This window comes from Perca fluviatilis, chromosome 5 (genome assembly GCF_010015445.1).
Source record: "Perca fluviatilis chromosome 5, GENO_Pfluv_1.0, whole genome shotgun sequence".
Taxonomy (NCBI): Eukaryota; Metazoa; Chordata; class Actinopteri; order Perciformes; family Percidae; genus Perca; species Perca fluviatilis.
Window position 1 is genome coordinate 21,457,849 of NC_053116.1, and position 16,224 is coordinate 21,474,072.

The 16,224-nt window shown below is 41.5% G+C and overlaps 1 protein-coding gene across 3 annotated transcripts in view; it reads left to right on the forward strand.

Annotated features, from left to right (window-relative positions):
• arhgef25a (Rho guanine nucleotide exchange factor (GEF) 25a) overlaps positions 1 to 15,526 on the forward strand; it is a 56,239-nt gene extending 40,713 nt beyond the window's left edge. For 2 of the 3 annotated variants that reach the window (XM_039801028.1, XM_039801031.1), the window contains 14 exons: positions 227 to 337; positions 4,028 to 4,152; positions 4,966 to 5,032; positions 5,452 to 5,555; positions 5,959 to 6,028; positions 7,640 to 7,729; positions 8,288 to 8,380; positions 8,849 to 8,899; positions 9,009 to 9,086; positions 9,208 to 9,399; positions 9,660 to 9,840; positions 12,315 to 12,544; positions 12,781 to 12,915; positions 13,426 to 15,526. In XM_039801028.1, the coding sequence (XP_039656962.1) occupies positions 227 to 337; positions 4,028 to 4,152; positions 4,966 to 5,032; positions 5,452 to 5,555; positions 5,959 to 6,028; positions 7,640 to 7,729; positions 8,288 to 8,380; positions 8,849 to 8,899; positions 9,009 to 9,086; positions 9,208 to 9,399; positions 9,660 to 9,840; positions 12,315 to 12,544; positions 12,781 to 12,915; positions 13,426 to 13,551 (1,653 nt within the window). In that variant the 3' untranslated portion in view covers positions 13,552 to 15,526. The remainder of the gene's footprint in view (positions 1 to 226; positions 338 to 4,027; positions 4,153 to 4,965; positions 5,033 to 5,451; positions 5,556 to 5,958; positions 6,029 to 7,639; positions 7,730 to 8,287; positions 8,381 to 8,848; positions 8,900 to 9,008; positions 9,087 to 9,207; positions 9,400 to 9,659; positions 9,841 to 12,314; positions 12,545 to 12,780; positions 12,916 to 13,425) is intronic. The other variant, XM_039801029.1, reaches the window with a different exon arrangement.
• Positions 15,527 to 16,224: the final 698 nt, after the last annotated feature.

Sequence of the window (16,224 nt, forward strand, 5' to 3'; positions counted from 1 at the left end):
ATGTAGAGTTGATTCACAGAGAATCATGGTGGCGATGCTGTTACATAACAGCAGCAGTGCTGGCTCATCCCGCAGCAACTCATGCCACCATGTTCTGTGATTCATGTGCTCTCTTTTTTCATTGAGCCCGAATGTATGTATGTGCATGCTACAGACATTTTGCATCATGTAGATATTGTGTAATTCTGACACTGTGGACTTGTGTTTGTCGGTCTGTGTGTTCCAGGAGTGGAAAGATGGCCTGGCAAGCCCTGAGGACCTGTCTCCGGCTACACTACAGTCCCCCAGCTACATAACAGACTCGCTGATTGGCTGCACGTCACTTCCAAACAACCAGGTCTGACACCATCTAACCTGTATCTGTCACCACATATTATTTTTGGCACCTAGAAATAATATCAAGCAGAGCTGATCTTTCTGGCTTAAATACAAGTAGTGATTTTTGACAGGATGCCAGACTACTTGAGTGTACCCCTCTGTTTTATAAAAAACAAAAGATTGGCTATGATGAGATTAAAACAGGAGTTAATGCACTTATGGTTCATTTTAGCTGCCAGTTCACTGAAGACAATAGCAGTAATATTCTCAGTGAGGACCCAGCCTCACGTTGAGGTGACATCAGTACTGTTTGTCTCTGTGGCCCTGCAACCAGATCTGGATATGATCTCTACTGCTTCTGGCGGAGTTCAACTATCAAGCAAAACAAACACACAGATGCACACAGGAGCGCCGCTTTCTGCAACCACACACACACGACCACAGATGCAAAGATTCGGCATATAGACCATATGGACATACACATGTAAGGAAATCTAAATGAATACAAGGCTCTCTCAGAGCAGATCGATGCTAGAGGACCAGAGGGCAGAGCTTGACAGCGACCTGTGTGATTCATGACTCACATTCAAGATGTTACTAAAGGGTATGCCTGGAGATAAATAGGATATAGCACAAAACGGCAGATGTGATGAAAGATGACTCCGCTTCTGTGAGCTGACAAAGAACGCTGTGTGTGCACATACGCTTTCATTTCTCCATCAAACACTCAGGGTCAGTTGCTTGTGGCAAAGGAATGTCTTAAGTCGGGTATTTACAGAGACCCTTTTGCTGTGAGATGGAAAAATGGCAGAAACTGGGATTCTCTGGAGCAGCAGTAATATTGCATGAATCACCGGTGCCTGAGCCCTATCAATACACAGTAAAACAATAATGATATCTGAGCTTGTGGAGTGTCTCCCGTTGGTGAATCGACACCAGAGGACTTAAATCCTAATTTCGGTCTCAACAACAAATAAAAAGCCATTAATACGATTATATCAGAGGGATAAGGTCAGTGCTTTGGTGTTTTTACTGCCAATCTTTGGAGAGAGAGAGAGAGAGAGAGAGAGAGAGAGAGTTGAAGTAGAGAGATTGAATAATGTAGGTCAGTCATCTCTGAGCTGTGGTTTCCGTCTCTGTACCCCACCTTTAATGGCCTCATGTCCGGTGTTGTATGCATTGTTGTTTTTCCTCTTTTCTTCACACCGTTGTCTCTAATCTCACAACCACAGCAGAACATAGTTTTTGATGAAATGCTTCTTTGGACAATGGAAAGTTCCTGTAATTGTATGTCAGCAGTTAAACTAGACGTGGTGTCAAAAAGGAAGCCAGAACTGCAGATCACAATATTTATTAAACAGCGTTTCCTGAGGAACAGTTTGTACAGTCTGTCATCTCGACCCACAGTTAAAAACAACAAATATCTTAGAAGCAGTTTCTCTGTAAAACATTAAAAGAAATGGTGAAAAGAAATGAATGGTGCTGGTATTGTGAGATCTCTTCAAAGCCCAATCCTTTGCTTTGCGTCACTCGCGACAATGCAATCAAATTGCAGTTTTCAGCACTTGAGACCAGTATTCCTCCTTGGCACAGTACCATACCTTTTGATTTGAGCTTTCATGTTTAAGTATTGATGAGCCCTTTGAATTGTCTGCTCCACCTCGAGAATTAGAAATTGCTGATGCCACCACTGGAAACTTGAAAACACATCAGCTTCAAGCATCAGCAGATATTCCTGTGTATGATGAAAAACATCACATGTAAAGAGTATAATTTCTTTTTATGAAAATGTCTTTAATATCACTTCAATACTGCTGATTTGCAGCACTTTATGTGTTCTAACAGTAAGTCCCTAAAGGAGCAATGCAAAACTTGTATAAATATATGACTTGAACATTGTGCTCTTGGACAACATAGAAAACAGCAAAAGCATTCTGTACAACCCTGGACATATTTTTTACATTTTGTTGATTTTCCTTACTTGAGACTTGAAGCTTAAAATGTTATGACCCATACACCTTTTCAGATCTTGAGAAAAAATTATGTTACAACCTCGTTCTTGATTGATGAAATTGTTGATTTAAAAAAAAGATATATATATATATATCCTACACAAAAGCATAACTTCAGTTTTTGCTAAAACTGTTTTTCATGGCTTCAGAGTAGCAAAACAAAATTTGCAACAGAGGGAGACAGGGGGGAATTTTTCCTGTGGGCTTTGCCGCGGCACATCTGGAAGTGATCAGGGAGCCGGAGCCATGGAGACCTGTCAGCCAGGCTGAAGCACTCCTAGCAGGGCAAGATTGTCTGGGGGAGCGAGGGTCTTTATGGAGCCTCTCTGTCTCTGCCTCTATACTTAGCTATGTTTTGTCTCTTTCATTCTTTCTCTCTCTCAGATCCCTGTGACAGAGTAGAATGCTTACAACTTGTAGACAAAGTTTATTATGGAGATGGCAGGTGAACAAATTGAACTAGGCCAGAGAGGAAAAGGAGAAAGTGCCATAGCTTTTCCATTTGCTTATATGTCTATCTTTCCAATCTATGTTTTTATTTCTCTATCGGGCAGCCGCCTGCCAGTAGGAGTCTGAGGGATTGGCTATATGTCTGTGGTGTGAGCAGGTTTGTGTATGTGTTTAAGATGTGGAGGTTCTGCTTGACTAGGACAATGGGACACAGGGATTTAGGTGAAGACAGACGGCTGCTCCGTTAAGTTTACACAGTCAGGAGAGAGTGAATAGCCTAAAAAGAAACGGCTGAGCAGCATGGCTAAAAATAAAGGGGAAGAACTTTGTAAGTAGATATAATTGTACAGAGAGATGGCTGTGAGTCATTGTACGAGCATGTAAAGGGGATAAGTGTTCTTATTGTGCGAGAGAAACGGGTTACACAAACATGAGGGTCTTGTATCCATTGAGTTAGTGATGATTTTAGACGTTGCAGGCTTTGTTGTGGCGTACACAATGACTGCAATGATTTGCACCAGGACCCCCACAGGAAATTATATAAATTCCAGGAAAAAGCATGAAAAGGAGGTCATGCATATAACGCATGAACTCAATCGATTAGATCAGAGTAACCTTGGGTTTATGCGGGTATTTCTATTTGCGGCCAATAACGCAGAAGAAGGAAACACTGACATAGATGTTGCTGTAGTAGCTGCAGAAATTGAAAAAATAAACCATGTGATGTATAACAAGATGGCAAGATGGCAAAACAAGAAAATATAATTTTTTAATTCACACGTAAATCATAAATGTTATTGCCAGCGGGCAATCCATAATTGTATTCCTCTTCCTCTGAAGCCAAAACTCCATCAAGAACCTTCAAAGCTTTATTTGTCATCTCATCGTCAGCTATGGAGGCTGATGCTCCTCTAACTCTAACTTTTTTATCTTTTAATCTCTTTCTCTCCATCTATCTGTGGCTGATGTGCACAGCACAGATCATTAATAGTGACAATCTGAATCTGATCTTCTTATCATTCAATCTCTGTTCCTTGTGTCTCTCTGCTCTTTCTGGTCACCTTGGCAACCTGCATCATTATCATCTCTCTCCTGCTCTTTATTTCCCTTTGCTTACTTTATTCCTGGCATTACTCCCCATTACTGCCACTGGCATTACCTTTGATAAACAGTCTGTCTGTCTGTCTGTCTGTCTGTCTGTCTGTCTGTCTGTCTGTCTGTCTGTCTGTCTGTCTCTGCCTCCTCAGGACACTCAGTCCACCAGTCTTTTGCCAGATGACAGCGGCTCTGTCTTGATGGACGACACCTCCAGCCAATGGTCAGCTGCAGCTGACACTGAGGAGGAAAGGAGGAGTGCCTTAGAGAAAAGCATGTATGTGTTTTATCAATCCCATGATAATCCTCATGGCAGCCCTATGCTACTTGTGTCACGTTTTATAAGCAGTTGCTGATTTCCAGAGGAATTTCCCTGAAAGACCTATTTAACCCAGTAATGTTGGAATCCTTATTCTCCATATTTGTTGAAATGTATGCTTGTCTGTATTTTACACTCACACCGAAAGAAAAAACGTACATAAAAATTACATTTGACTAAATAATCTTAACTCAAGGTTCACTATACTGTAGCTCTCCCTGGAGCTTTCAACCACATCGCATGGTCTTCATCGAAGTTCCATAGGTCAGCTGATGACAATTGAGCCATCTCCATGACAACAGGGCAAACTATGTTGCCTGATGAAGAAAGTGAGGTGCAGTTAGAAGCTCTGGAAAAATCTAGTCAGTGCACATTGAGTTAAGATATTTTCTGTCAGAACTTTGACAAATATTTAGAATGTTTGCATGTTGAGCTGACTAAGACTCAAAATATTATTTACCCCGATGAAAACTGCTGTGCAAATAGTTACAGTTACACTAATTAATTGGAAATTGCTGTGCAGATAGTTACAGTTACACTAATTCATTTGATTTGTTGAATCCAAAGTGTAGCTCCATTTCCCCTGTAACTAATCACATTTCCAGGATACCTCCTACAAAATTGCCATGTGGTATCACACCCTTATTCGGGAAAATGATAAGGAAATAAAATACATAAGTAAATAAAGAGTAACCAAGATTTTTGCAGTGTGCAAAATACATTTGGTAGCATAACTCTAACACTAATCTGGCCTCATTTGTATCTTTACAGGTATGTACTGCAGGAGCTTATTGAGACAGAGAAGCACTATGTGGTGGACCTGGGGTTCATAGTGGAGGTAAACCTCACAGTCTGCCTGCTAAGAACACACACTCTGCCCTGACAGAGAAGAGGGAACTTATTCATCCACCCATTCTGTCAGAGAGAGCCCTAAATCCTTATCATCACAATTCCTCCACTTTCCTCCACAGTTTGGTCTGCCTCAATTTGCTATCTCCAGTCTTAAGCAGATTTTGTGAATTATTATCTAGAAGAGTATTATGTTGCAAGGCGAGCCATCTCCCAGGTGCCTTAAATAACTGGAGATATTTTGGTTCAGAGAATAATTTTTGCCATCTGAGTGTGAATAAAAACTCAACAATAGCTGGTGTGTGATTGCTGCAGTGTGTTATAACAATCTAGCTATATTTACTGGTGTTCAGGTGTTGGTTTTTGTGGGTGTGAACAGACGTCAGCAGCTCTGTCATTTCTTTGCAGGGCTACATGGCCACAATGCACTCCAAAGGTATGCCGGAGGACATGAAGGGAAAAGACAAGATTGTTTTTGGGAACATTCACCAAATATTTGACTGGCATAAAGAGTAAGTCTCTGATTTTTAAATACACTGGATGTATTTGCTCCAGTTGAATTCAAAGCAAAAGACAAACAGTGACTTGCAGAGTATTGTGTTTGTGGCTGAGTGGAGGACAAAGGAACAATAGGTCAAAAGACAAATCTGACCTTCCGTTTAGGGATACTTGTGCTTGTGTGTGTGTATGTATGTGTGTGTGTGTAAGTAAGTAAGTAAGTAAAATTTATTTATAAAGCGCTTTTCACAGATAAAATCACAAAGTGCTGTACAAAAGAATAGGTAACACAAACAGTATAAAATGTATATAATGTATGTGTGTGTGTGTGTGTGTGTGTGTGTGTGTGTGTGTGTGTGTGTGTGTGTGTGTGTGTGTGTGTGTGTGTGTTTTTACATGTATGTTTTCTCTTTGTAGCTACTTCCTGGGAGAGCTGGAGAAGTGTATAGCAGAGCCAGAGAGGCTGGCTCAGCTCTTCATTAAACATGTGAGTATGAACAATGTGTTGACACATGTGAATGTTGGTGGCTGGTGTTGACTAATGCATGCAATGAGTTAGGACAAGGATCCACCCCAGCAATGACACAAACACACACACACACACACACACGCACTCACACATGCACAAACACACACACACACACACACACACACACACACACACACACACACACACGTCAGTGGAAGTGTCTGGGTCTGCTTCCGTGTGCTGTTTAGCGTGAGGGTAAATAGAGCTAAGAAAACATGCGGAGCTCCTGTTTGTTCTATACTGTAGCCCTCTCTCTCAACTAACTGCCAGCGTCTCTCCTTCCATTTCCCTGTTACCGATATGTCTCAGTCCAGGGTGTTTTTACAACAGTGCACACGGCAAACACTTGCATACACACGAACGACACACTGGCTGATTTCCAGTCTGGGCTGGTCTGGTCAGGATGTACCAGGGAAAAAACAGCCTGAAAAGACAACATGAATAAGACGAGGAATAACAAACCCTCAGTTCAGTCTCTTTGATATGAAGGCTTTTTTCCCCCCTACCCAAAATGACGACCTACTTCTTCCTACTCCTAGTCCTGGCTCAAGAATGAAGCAAAGCGATGCAAGCAAGAAAGAGTCACTGTTAAGTATATTGTTTTTAGAATAGAAAAGAGCCTAAGCCGGTATAGGGTCACAGGGCTTAAAGGGATCAAAATTAGGTTGATGTATATTGTTTAAGTGATGGCACATGCAGACTAGGCAGACATGATGGGTAATTTGACCAACTTGTCTTTGCTTCTTGTCTGAAGATAATTGAGTTAAATGTCTGTGTCTCTCTCTTGCTATATTCACTCTCTCTCTCTCTCTGTAGCTCTTTAAACAATCAAATAAGGCTCAGCCCACTGGAAAATCAACTTAAAAAGCCTGTGGGGGAATAAAGAAACTTGTAACTAAATCTAAGCCTGGTGTCAAACTGTGAACACAAGCAGACTGCGAACATGGCCATAATGAAAAGCAGAAAGCCCAATCTGCTTTTAACAAGCGCTGTGTCACCAATATGCAGCATGTGTGCTCACACATGCAACATATAAACACATGTAAACATGCAGTCACACAAGTATACTGGATGCTGGTAGAGAGATACAGTCCATGCACAGAACACTCTAATTTCACATGCAGCCGTCTTCTGCAGTGTTACGTAAACGATGTCCATATTCAGGTGGAGCAGCTAACTGGTCTCTAGGTTACAGAGCCATGCCGCTTGTTTCTAGGCACAGTTTAATATCGGCAGTCTCTAAAAGGCTCCGGTTACAATGAGGGTAACCTGGGTGAATTATACATAACCTAATGCTCATCTACATGTAACTCCATTGAGACTCTCAGGACTGCCACATCTGCTCTCCCATGCCAATTAGTCACAGGAGAGTAAGTGCTAACCAGACAGAGTCGGCTTCAAAGGCATCATTACTGCTCCGCTCTGAGCTGCCGCTATTGATTGTTGTTGTTTGCGCTCACTTTCAGGGGCATTTTTATTTATCTGTAATGCAGTGAAAAGTTTTTTTCACTTAGTGGCCAATTTGTATCAAAGGTTTAACTAAATGAGTTTGTTTGGCTTGTGATGCAGGAAAGGCGTCTGCACATGTACGTTGTATACTGTCAGAACAAGCCCAAGTCAGAACACATCGTCTCAGAGTATATCGAGACTTACTTCGAGGTGAGTACCTATTTTTTTTTCGTCGATTAATCGATCAATAATTAGTTGTTTGTTTGTCTACATGTTTGATCTACAAATGTCAGAAAATAGTGAAAAATGTCCATCAAAAGTCCCTAGAGTCAAAGGTGACATCTTCAAATTGCCAAAACACAAAAAGATTACATTTTCAAAGATGAAAACCAGCAAATTCTCACCAGCAAGAAAATGTTTGGGATGTTTCCCTAATAGACTAGAATAGATCTAATGATACTAATGATACACCGGTCACCTACCCCTTTAGGCCTGTAGTTAATAAGCCCTTTTGTATGCATGGAGGTCCAACTGTTCCTATACTATATATTATACATGGCCATGTGGGTGTCTTTTCAGCTGACATTTATTATTCAGATTGTAATCGGTTCCTTTTCATTGACAGTAAACACAAGACTAATAGACAAACAGTACAATCCCTGTGATAAACTATCTTAGAGGGATTAAATTGGCCATTAGCTGCTGTGTTTTGTGCTGTGGCTGTCGTGTTGACTGGTGTCGTGTTGTTGTGTCCGTCTCCACCGTCAGGAGTTGCGACAGCAGCTGGGCCACAGGCTGCAGCTCAACGACCTGCTCATCAAACCTGTCCAGAGGATCATGAAGTACCAGCTGCTGCTCAAGGTGAAAAGCAGCACATTGCTTTGCTGTTGATCACACACACCAACACCTATATACACACACACACACACACATACTGGTGTTCACTGTGCAGCTGTCTGAGACACAGCAGGGTCAGTCACGGGGTTGTTAACATACAAGCATGCACACAAACACACACATACACCCATCTGTGCAGAAACAGTGACGACACACTGGGTGCATCGGCTGACTTCCAGTCAGAGAGGAAGAGGCAAATTACATAATGAGATTCTTACCATAGGTTTTAACAATCATACGTAACAATTCTTTGAAGATGATCATAAAATAGCATCCCTGCTATAAAACTTCACCTAAATCTAAAACCTTGAACTCTGGCATTCAAATGAAAAGTGGGTTCTACACCCATAAATACTCCTCCAGATGTCCTCACCTTACTCTGAGCAGTAAACCTGGAATGCTCTGGTGACCATGCTGTGTTTATTTGAACAGGACTTCCTGAAGTATTACACCAAAGCTGGGATGGACACGGAGGAGTTGGAGGTGGGTGTCCTGATTCATAAATATAAGGTTTAAAGTGATTTTTGTGTGTGCAAAGGCGTGCTTTTTATTACTGTTCTTGGTAACAAACTCACTTTGGTCTTTTAAACAGAAAGCAGTAGAAGTGATGTGCTTTGTGCCAAAACGTTGCAATGACATGATGAATGTGGGCAGACTACAAGGCTTCGAAGTAAGTCTCAGGAATTTAGACCATCCTTCAAATACATTTCTCATGCTAACTATTCGGCCCAAGAAAATCAAACCGTAACCACTTCCTCGGTTTGTTGTGTTTATCTTCGTTGTGGTACCAGGGGAAGATCACAGCCCAGGGCAAACTGCTCCAGCAAGATACCTTTACTGTCATAGAGCAGGACAGTGGCTTTCTGTCCCGAGCCAAGGAAAGACGCATCTTCCTGTTTGAGCAGCTGGCCATTTTCAGTGAGCCAATCGACAGGAAGAAAGGTTTCTCACTCCCTGGATACATCTTTAAGAGCAGCATCAAGGTGGGTGCTTGCTGAGCCTCAACTCAGATCAGCGACACATGATGTTTTAGCAAAATAAAATATCAAAAAATGAGAAAGTACATTTTAATCCCAGGTTATGAGTTGCACAACAGATTCACACCACACGCCTAAATCAGCACACGTTACATAATCCCTGAGCAGGGACTTTTTATAGGCTTGCACGTGTTAGTGAGGTATTTAACAAGCAACTCGGCACGATGGACTCCTCACAGATGCTAATCAGATGTGATATGTTGTAGGTGAGCTGCCTGGGGGTGGAGCCCAGCGTGGACGGCGATGACGCCCGCTTTGTGCTGACATCACGCAACCCTGACGGGAGTGTGGTGCGCTTCCAGTTGCAGGCCTCCTCCCCTGAGATCTGCAGGGCCTGGGTCAATGATGTGGTTCAGATCTTGGAAAGCCAGCGCAACTTCCTCAATGGTAAGTCCCAGTAAACTCTGCAGACCAAGCCACATTCTCCTGATCCATAAATCATATTTCATCTTGGCATATTTTCCATATATTGACTTTGTTGTCAGCTCACAGTTGAATCAGTGTTAGTTGAGATTAGTTTTTTTTTACCATGTAGTCTTGGTCTGCGGAAGCCCATTCCTGTCAAAAATAAATAAAAAATTAGGACTAAAACATTTAAATGAGTCATGGTAAGTCAACATTATGAGATACTACTTCAAAATCAAAAAGAAAGTAAGGAAAATACTATTGCACATTATTTATTTTGGATCTCATAATCAAAAGAAAATCTACATTTTGACAAGGTATATCAAAATTTTACTTGCATAACACTGCATCAGTAGTTTTTATCTTTACTAATTTATCACCTTTTTTTCCTTGGTGTAAATGGGCTGTTATATTCTTTTCTATTACTTTTACTACTGAACTCTTTGTGCAAAACTGTAACACTTTACTTTAACCCCCAAATAGCATTAATAAGCAGTTTACAAACATTTAGTAAAAGATTTAAAACACTTTATAATGTAGTTGTATAAAGTAGTTGTAATTAAGAAGTGTTAATTAATTACAAATCCTCCTCATAAGTGAAGGCTGATGTATAAATAGATAATGAATGACAATATAGTATAACACACATAATAATATAAAATATGTCTTAATTGGAGTTATAAAGTTATAATTGTTGACAAATACTGTACATTAATAAACCTAAATGTCCTTATCTGCTTATAGCTACACTATATACAGTGGGGCAAAAAAGTATTTAGTCAGCCACCAATTGTGCAAGTTCTCCCACTTAAAAAGATGAGAGGGGCCTGTAATTTTCATCATAGGTACACTTCAACTATGAGAGACAAAATCAGAAAAAAAATCCAGAAAATCACATTGTAGGATTTTTAATGAATTTATTTGCAAATTATGGTGGAAAATAAGTATTTGGTCAATAACAAAAGTTCATCTCAATACTTTGTTATATACCCTTTGTTGGCAATGACAGAGGTCAAACGTTTTCTGTAAGTCTACACAAGGTTTTCACACACTGTTGCTGGTATTTTGGCCCATTCCTCCATGCAGATCTCCTCTAGAGCAGTGATGTTTTGGGGCTGTCGCTGGGCAACACAGACTTTCAACTCCCTCCAAAGATTTTCTATGGGGTTGAGATCTGGAGACTGGCTAGGCCACTCCAGGACCTTGAAATGCTTCTTACGAAGCCACTTCTTCTTTGCCTGGGCGGTGTGTTTGGGATCATTGTCATGCTGAAAGACCCAGCCACGTTTTATCTTCAATGCCCTTGCTGATGGAAAGAGGTTTTCACTCAAAATCTCACGATACATGGCCCCATTCATTCTTTTCTTTACACGGATCAGTCGTCCTGGTCCCTCTGCAGAAAAACAGCCCCAAAGCCTGATGTTTCCATCCCCATGCTTCACAGTAGGTATGGTGTTCTTTGGATGCAACTCAGCATTCTTTCTCCTCCAAACACGACGAGTTGAGTTTTTACCAAAAAGTTCTATTTTGGTTTCATCTGACCATATGACATTCTCCCAATCCTCTCCTGGATCATCCAAATGCTCTCTAGCAAACTTCAGACAGGCCTGGACATGTATTGGCTTAAGCAGGGGGACACGTCTGGCACTGCAGGATTTGAGTCCCTGGCGGCGTAGTGTGTTACTGGTGGTAGCCTTTGTTGCTTTGGTCCCAGCTCTCTGCAGGTCATTCACTAGGTCCCCCCATGTGGTTATGGGATTTTTGCTCACCGTTCTTATGATCATTTTGACCCCACGGGGGGAGATCTTGCGTGGAGCACCAGATCGAGGGAGAATATCAGTGGTCTTGTATGTCTTCCATTTTCTAATAATTGCTCCCACAGTTGATTTCTTCACACCAAGCTGCTTACCTATTGCAGATTCAGTCTTCCCAGCCTGGTGCAGGTCTACAATTTTGTTTCTGGTGTCCTTTGACAGCTCTTTGGTCTGGGCCATAGTGGAGTTTGGAGTGTGACTGTTTGAGGTTGAGCTTTTATACTGATAACGAGTGGAGGACAGAGGAGCCTCTTAAAGAAGAAGTTACAGGTCTGTGAGAGCCAAAAATCTTGCTTGTTTGTAGGTGACCAAATACTTATTTTACCGAGGAATTTACCAATTATTTCATTAAAAATCCCACAATGTGATTTTCTGGATTTTTTTTTCTCATTTTGTCTCTCATAGTTGAAGTGTACCTATGATGAAAATTACAGGCCTCTCTCATCTTTTTAAGTGGGAGAACTTGCAGAATTGGTGGCTGACTAAATACTTTTTTGCCCCACTGTAAATCTTCATATAGTGCTTATGAAGTTGAAGTACTTACTGAAGTGTTACTGACAAAATAAATGCTGAATTCACATAATACAATGCTTTGTAAAATACTCAATATATATTCATATTCATATCCTCTGTGTCTTTCAGCCTTACAGTCGCCTATTGAGTACCAGCGACGAGAGAGCAAGTCTAATAGCCTGGGCCGCAGCATGAGGCCCCCTCTGTCTGCTGCCAGTGCCCTGCGGCCCCACTCCTCCGCCTCTATTGACCGTCATAAGCTGCCCTCCCTTCACTCTCACAACACCTCCCTGCCCACGCTCTACCTGCCCAGCCAAGGTCAAGGCCAAGGACCCAGCGAGACATACTCACTGCAGGACGTAGGTTTCTTTAGCTGTCTCTTTCTCTGCCCTATACTGCGACACTGTTCTGCAGTAACTGCCCACTCAAACACAGTATATTTCTATTTATGAGACTGCCAGGCCTGCTTATCTCTTAAGCTTTTTTGGCTGCAGAACTGGTCCATTGCACAAATGGGATAATACAAACAACCAATGGTATTGTGTGCATGCACTACAGTGTTGGTGAGTGACCTACCTGTTGTTTGCATCTGCAGCCCACTGTGGTCCAGCCATGCCCTGCTGACTCCCACACTGTTTCTCCGTCACAAGTCCAACTGGGCTTCACTGATCAGCCAAGCTGTCAAGCTGTGTCAAATGGGCTGTACACACCCAACACACAAAGTGTACAGGTAGTGTATATGCATGCATTTAGGGACTGTCTATTTAGGGGCCTTGATGTTACATTTAAAATGTATTTATTTTGCACACAGTTGAACATGGTGCTCCTGGGTTGTACGTCATTATTCAACATCAACATTGGGGAAATTAATGACAAAACAAGCCACCGGAAGCTAACCCTTGGGGGAAAAAATGGGCCATTGTCTAACAATAATTCCAATGTGCTCATTAAGGGTAATTAAAAGATGAAAGACTTTAGTAAATGGTAACCATTTATTTAGACACACATGCAGTTAGGGGATTTGTTGAGTCATAAGAAGAGTTATTTCTCCCCCTACTGGATGAAAAAGGAATCAATAAAAAACTGAAAATTTCTGAAGGAAATGGATTACAATGTGCATTATGCTTTATTGATACTGTTCTTGTTTGGTATCAAAGTAAAAAATAAAGTTTTATTAGTAGTGAGTGCAGCACATGGAAGTATTTTATATCTGTGTGATGAATGTTCCCTCTATCCCCAGCAGAGAGCAGGAGAGGGCTGCCGAAGGGGTCAGGCTGCTGATGCTGAGAGCCAGGCTCCACTGTCAGGCCCCTTCGCTGGACGACGCCCCAGCAATCTGGCTCAGCTAGCCGAGGATGACCTATGAACCCTGATGCTATCTGTCTCCTGGGTCAGGAGGACAGCAGCTAACGCCACAACTGTGGAGACAAGAAGACTTGTCTACTGTCTGTTTATGCCAGGCTTGACCCTTAACTGGTTCAATCCTGGAGGATAATAAAGGAACCTGAAGGAAAATATGAAGGAACTATGGAACTATGGAACTATAAAACGACTTTGCTACTGTTTTTACCATTCAATGGTAGGTGACTAGTCTTGGCTATACCTTGAGTGTACATAAAACAGCACCCAGTGGGATGTTACTGTGCTCAGAGTGAAAACGCTCATGGACACTCAAGTGGTATGACAATTTATAAATTTTACCTTTTTGAGAGTTTGTACACCATACTCTTCTCTTTTTCAAAGAGCAAGGGGAATTGGTTTGATGTAGAAATATCCATTCCTAATTGGGGCGGTCACTGGAGTTATGCGTGTGCCTAAATATATGTTTATGCAACAATGTGTGGATGTGTTTAAGCGCATGAGAGTGTGCAAGGAGTGGCAGTGGCAACTCTTGTATCCTTTGGTAAATTTCCTTGATAAAGTTTCTGATGCCCCATTGTAAAGACAAGTACAGCTACATTTATACATTCTGTCATTCCCCTGCTGACAACTGAGTTTGCTGTTTGTGTCGACAAGAATGGAAAAGGCAGAACACTTGATGTGAACACGCCACCAGGAATTTACTCACTCGAATTTCAACTTAAAGCAAAGAACTTTCTTTCTTGCCACAGTGTTGAGAGCCCCTGTGTGCTCTCTTATTCTGTTTGAGCGGCCCTCGTTTGATCTGGACAAAAAAGGCGTGAGGGGTCCCCCTGGAGGTTCTCTGTGGGTATGACGTCACTTTGGAATACTTTTTGCTCTTTGGGCAACTCCAGAGGAGTTTGCGAGGTGCATTCAAAGGGACTGCTGTGCTGACCCAAAGTGTTGCATGCAACATCTCCTTTGTGATTGACTGACACAACTTTACACAGCTCTTTCTGTCCAAGCCGAAGTAGAGTGCTTGTGGTTTGGGTGAAAAGTGCATTGGTTTAAACTTGTTTTATTAGTCCACTGTTGTAATGTCAAGGCTGTGCACCATTTCTATAATCTCTGTTAGCTTTTGCCCTCATGGACTAAATACTGTACAGTGCATACCATAAAGTCAATCATACATTTCCACTTGTAAGATGAAGAATGACCCAGGTATGCCAAGAAATGTTCCAGTTCCAGTTCGTTCAAATGAAGGATAATATATTGCTGGATAAACAGAGTGATGAATCTGCATGCTTCCGCTTCCTCAGACAACAGTGCCAAAAAAGCAGCTCACTACTTAAACGTTTCATGCTCTTACTTGTAGTTTACACTCAGTAGTTTCATGCTCTTACTTGTAGTTTACACTCAGTAGTTTCATGCTCTTACTTGTAGTTTACACTCAGTAGTTTCATGCTCTTACTTTTAGTTCAGTTTGCCACTACACTACAAAACAATAATAGATATCTGTGTTACTATCTGGATTGTAATGCCTAAGTGATAAAACGAGAGTGGAGTAGATAAAGGAGGCAATCCCGTCAATATCACTTATTCTCTGTGGCCAGTAGAGGTCCCCACAAGGCTTTCACTTCCAACTTAGTTAGATAAAACAGCTGCACCAAAGATCAATAGGCCTCATATTTCAGTGCTCATGCTGAAGTAAAGCTGCTCAACAATCTGTCCGAAACACAATAATAAATTTCACAAAATTAACTGAAATGTGAAACATTAGGTGAGTGGAACCATCTCACAGAATCCCTCTGCAGTTAATGTGAACTGGCATGTTTTCATTGGAATTACTCATCAGGCAGTTTTTCTTTTAATACAAAGTAATACAACTACAGAGAACCAAGGGCAAGGACATCAAACCAGGAGAAGGTTGGTTAGAGCTATGTTTGACTGAGTAGAAACTGTTGTATCATATCAAATAAAAAGTGTCTTTTTGAAACTGAGGGCAGCATTTGAGTTTCTCTACAAAATCTTAATCTTTATCTTAAAATAACTATACTGTATACTTTTAATGTCTACAGATACTTATTTCTGCTGTACTGTGGATTTCTTTATACTATAAGTGCTTTCTAACCCCTTATGATGGTTAATACTATCATTCTTATGCATTCTCACAGTGTGCTCATTTCCTATTAATTTAACTAATAGTGCAACTAAAGTATTATTTTGGCTATAGACCATGGAGGTCCTCAGACTCCTTTTGGGAACCTCTGACGAAGACAAAGGCAAAGTATGTTGCTTGCTGCGGCACCCCTCCTTGCAGAAAGTTCAAACAGGATTAAAAACAAAGAGAAGAAACCCCTGGATGAGCAGACATCTGGTTGGCTGGCCTCTGAATAAAGCCCCATTCTAGGCAGTAAAGCAGGGCTGATCGTAACACGGCTGTGATATATGGAGGATGGGACGGAGGGGGGGCTAAGGGGTATTAACTTTCACAAGGGTGCAAAATCAAAGGGAGTTCCTGTCACCACTGAGGGGGTCTCAGCAACAGGGGTCCCATTCACAGGGAATTCCTCTCCAGTGCCCTCTGTTGCATCTGTTGACTCAATCTTCTCCATTGAGAGAAAGAAAACACTCATTAAAGCCACATGACTGTGAACTTGATTGCAGCAGGCGAGACAAACAGCCCCATCAATGGATT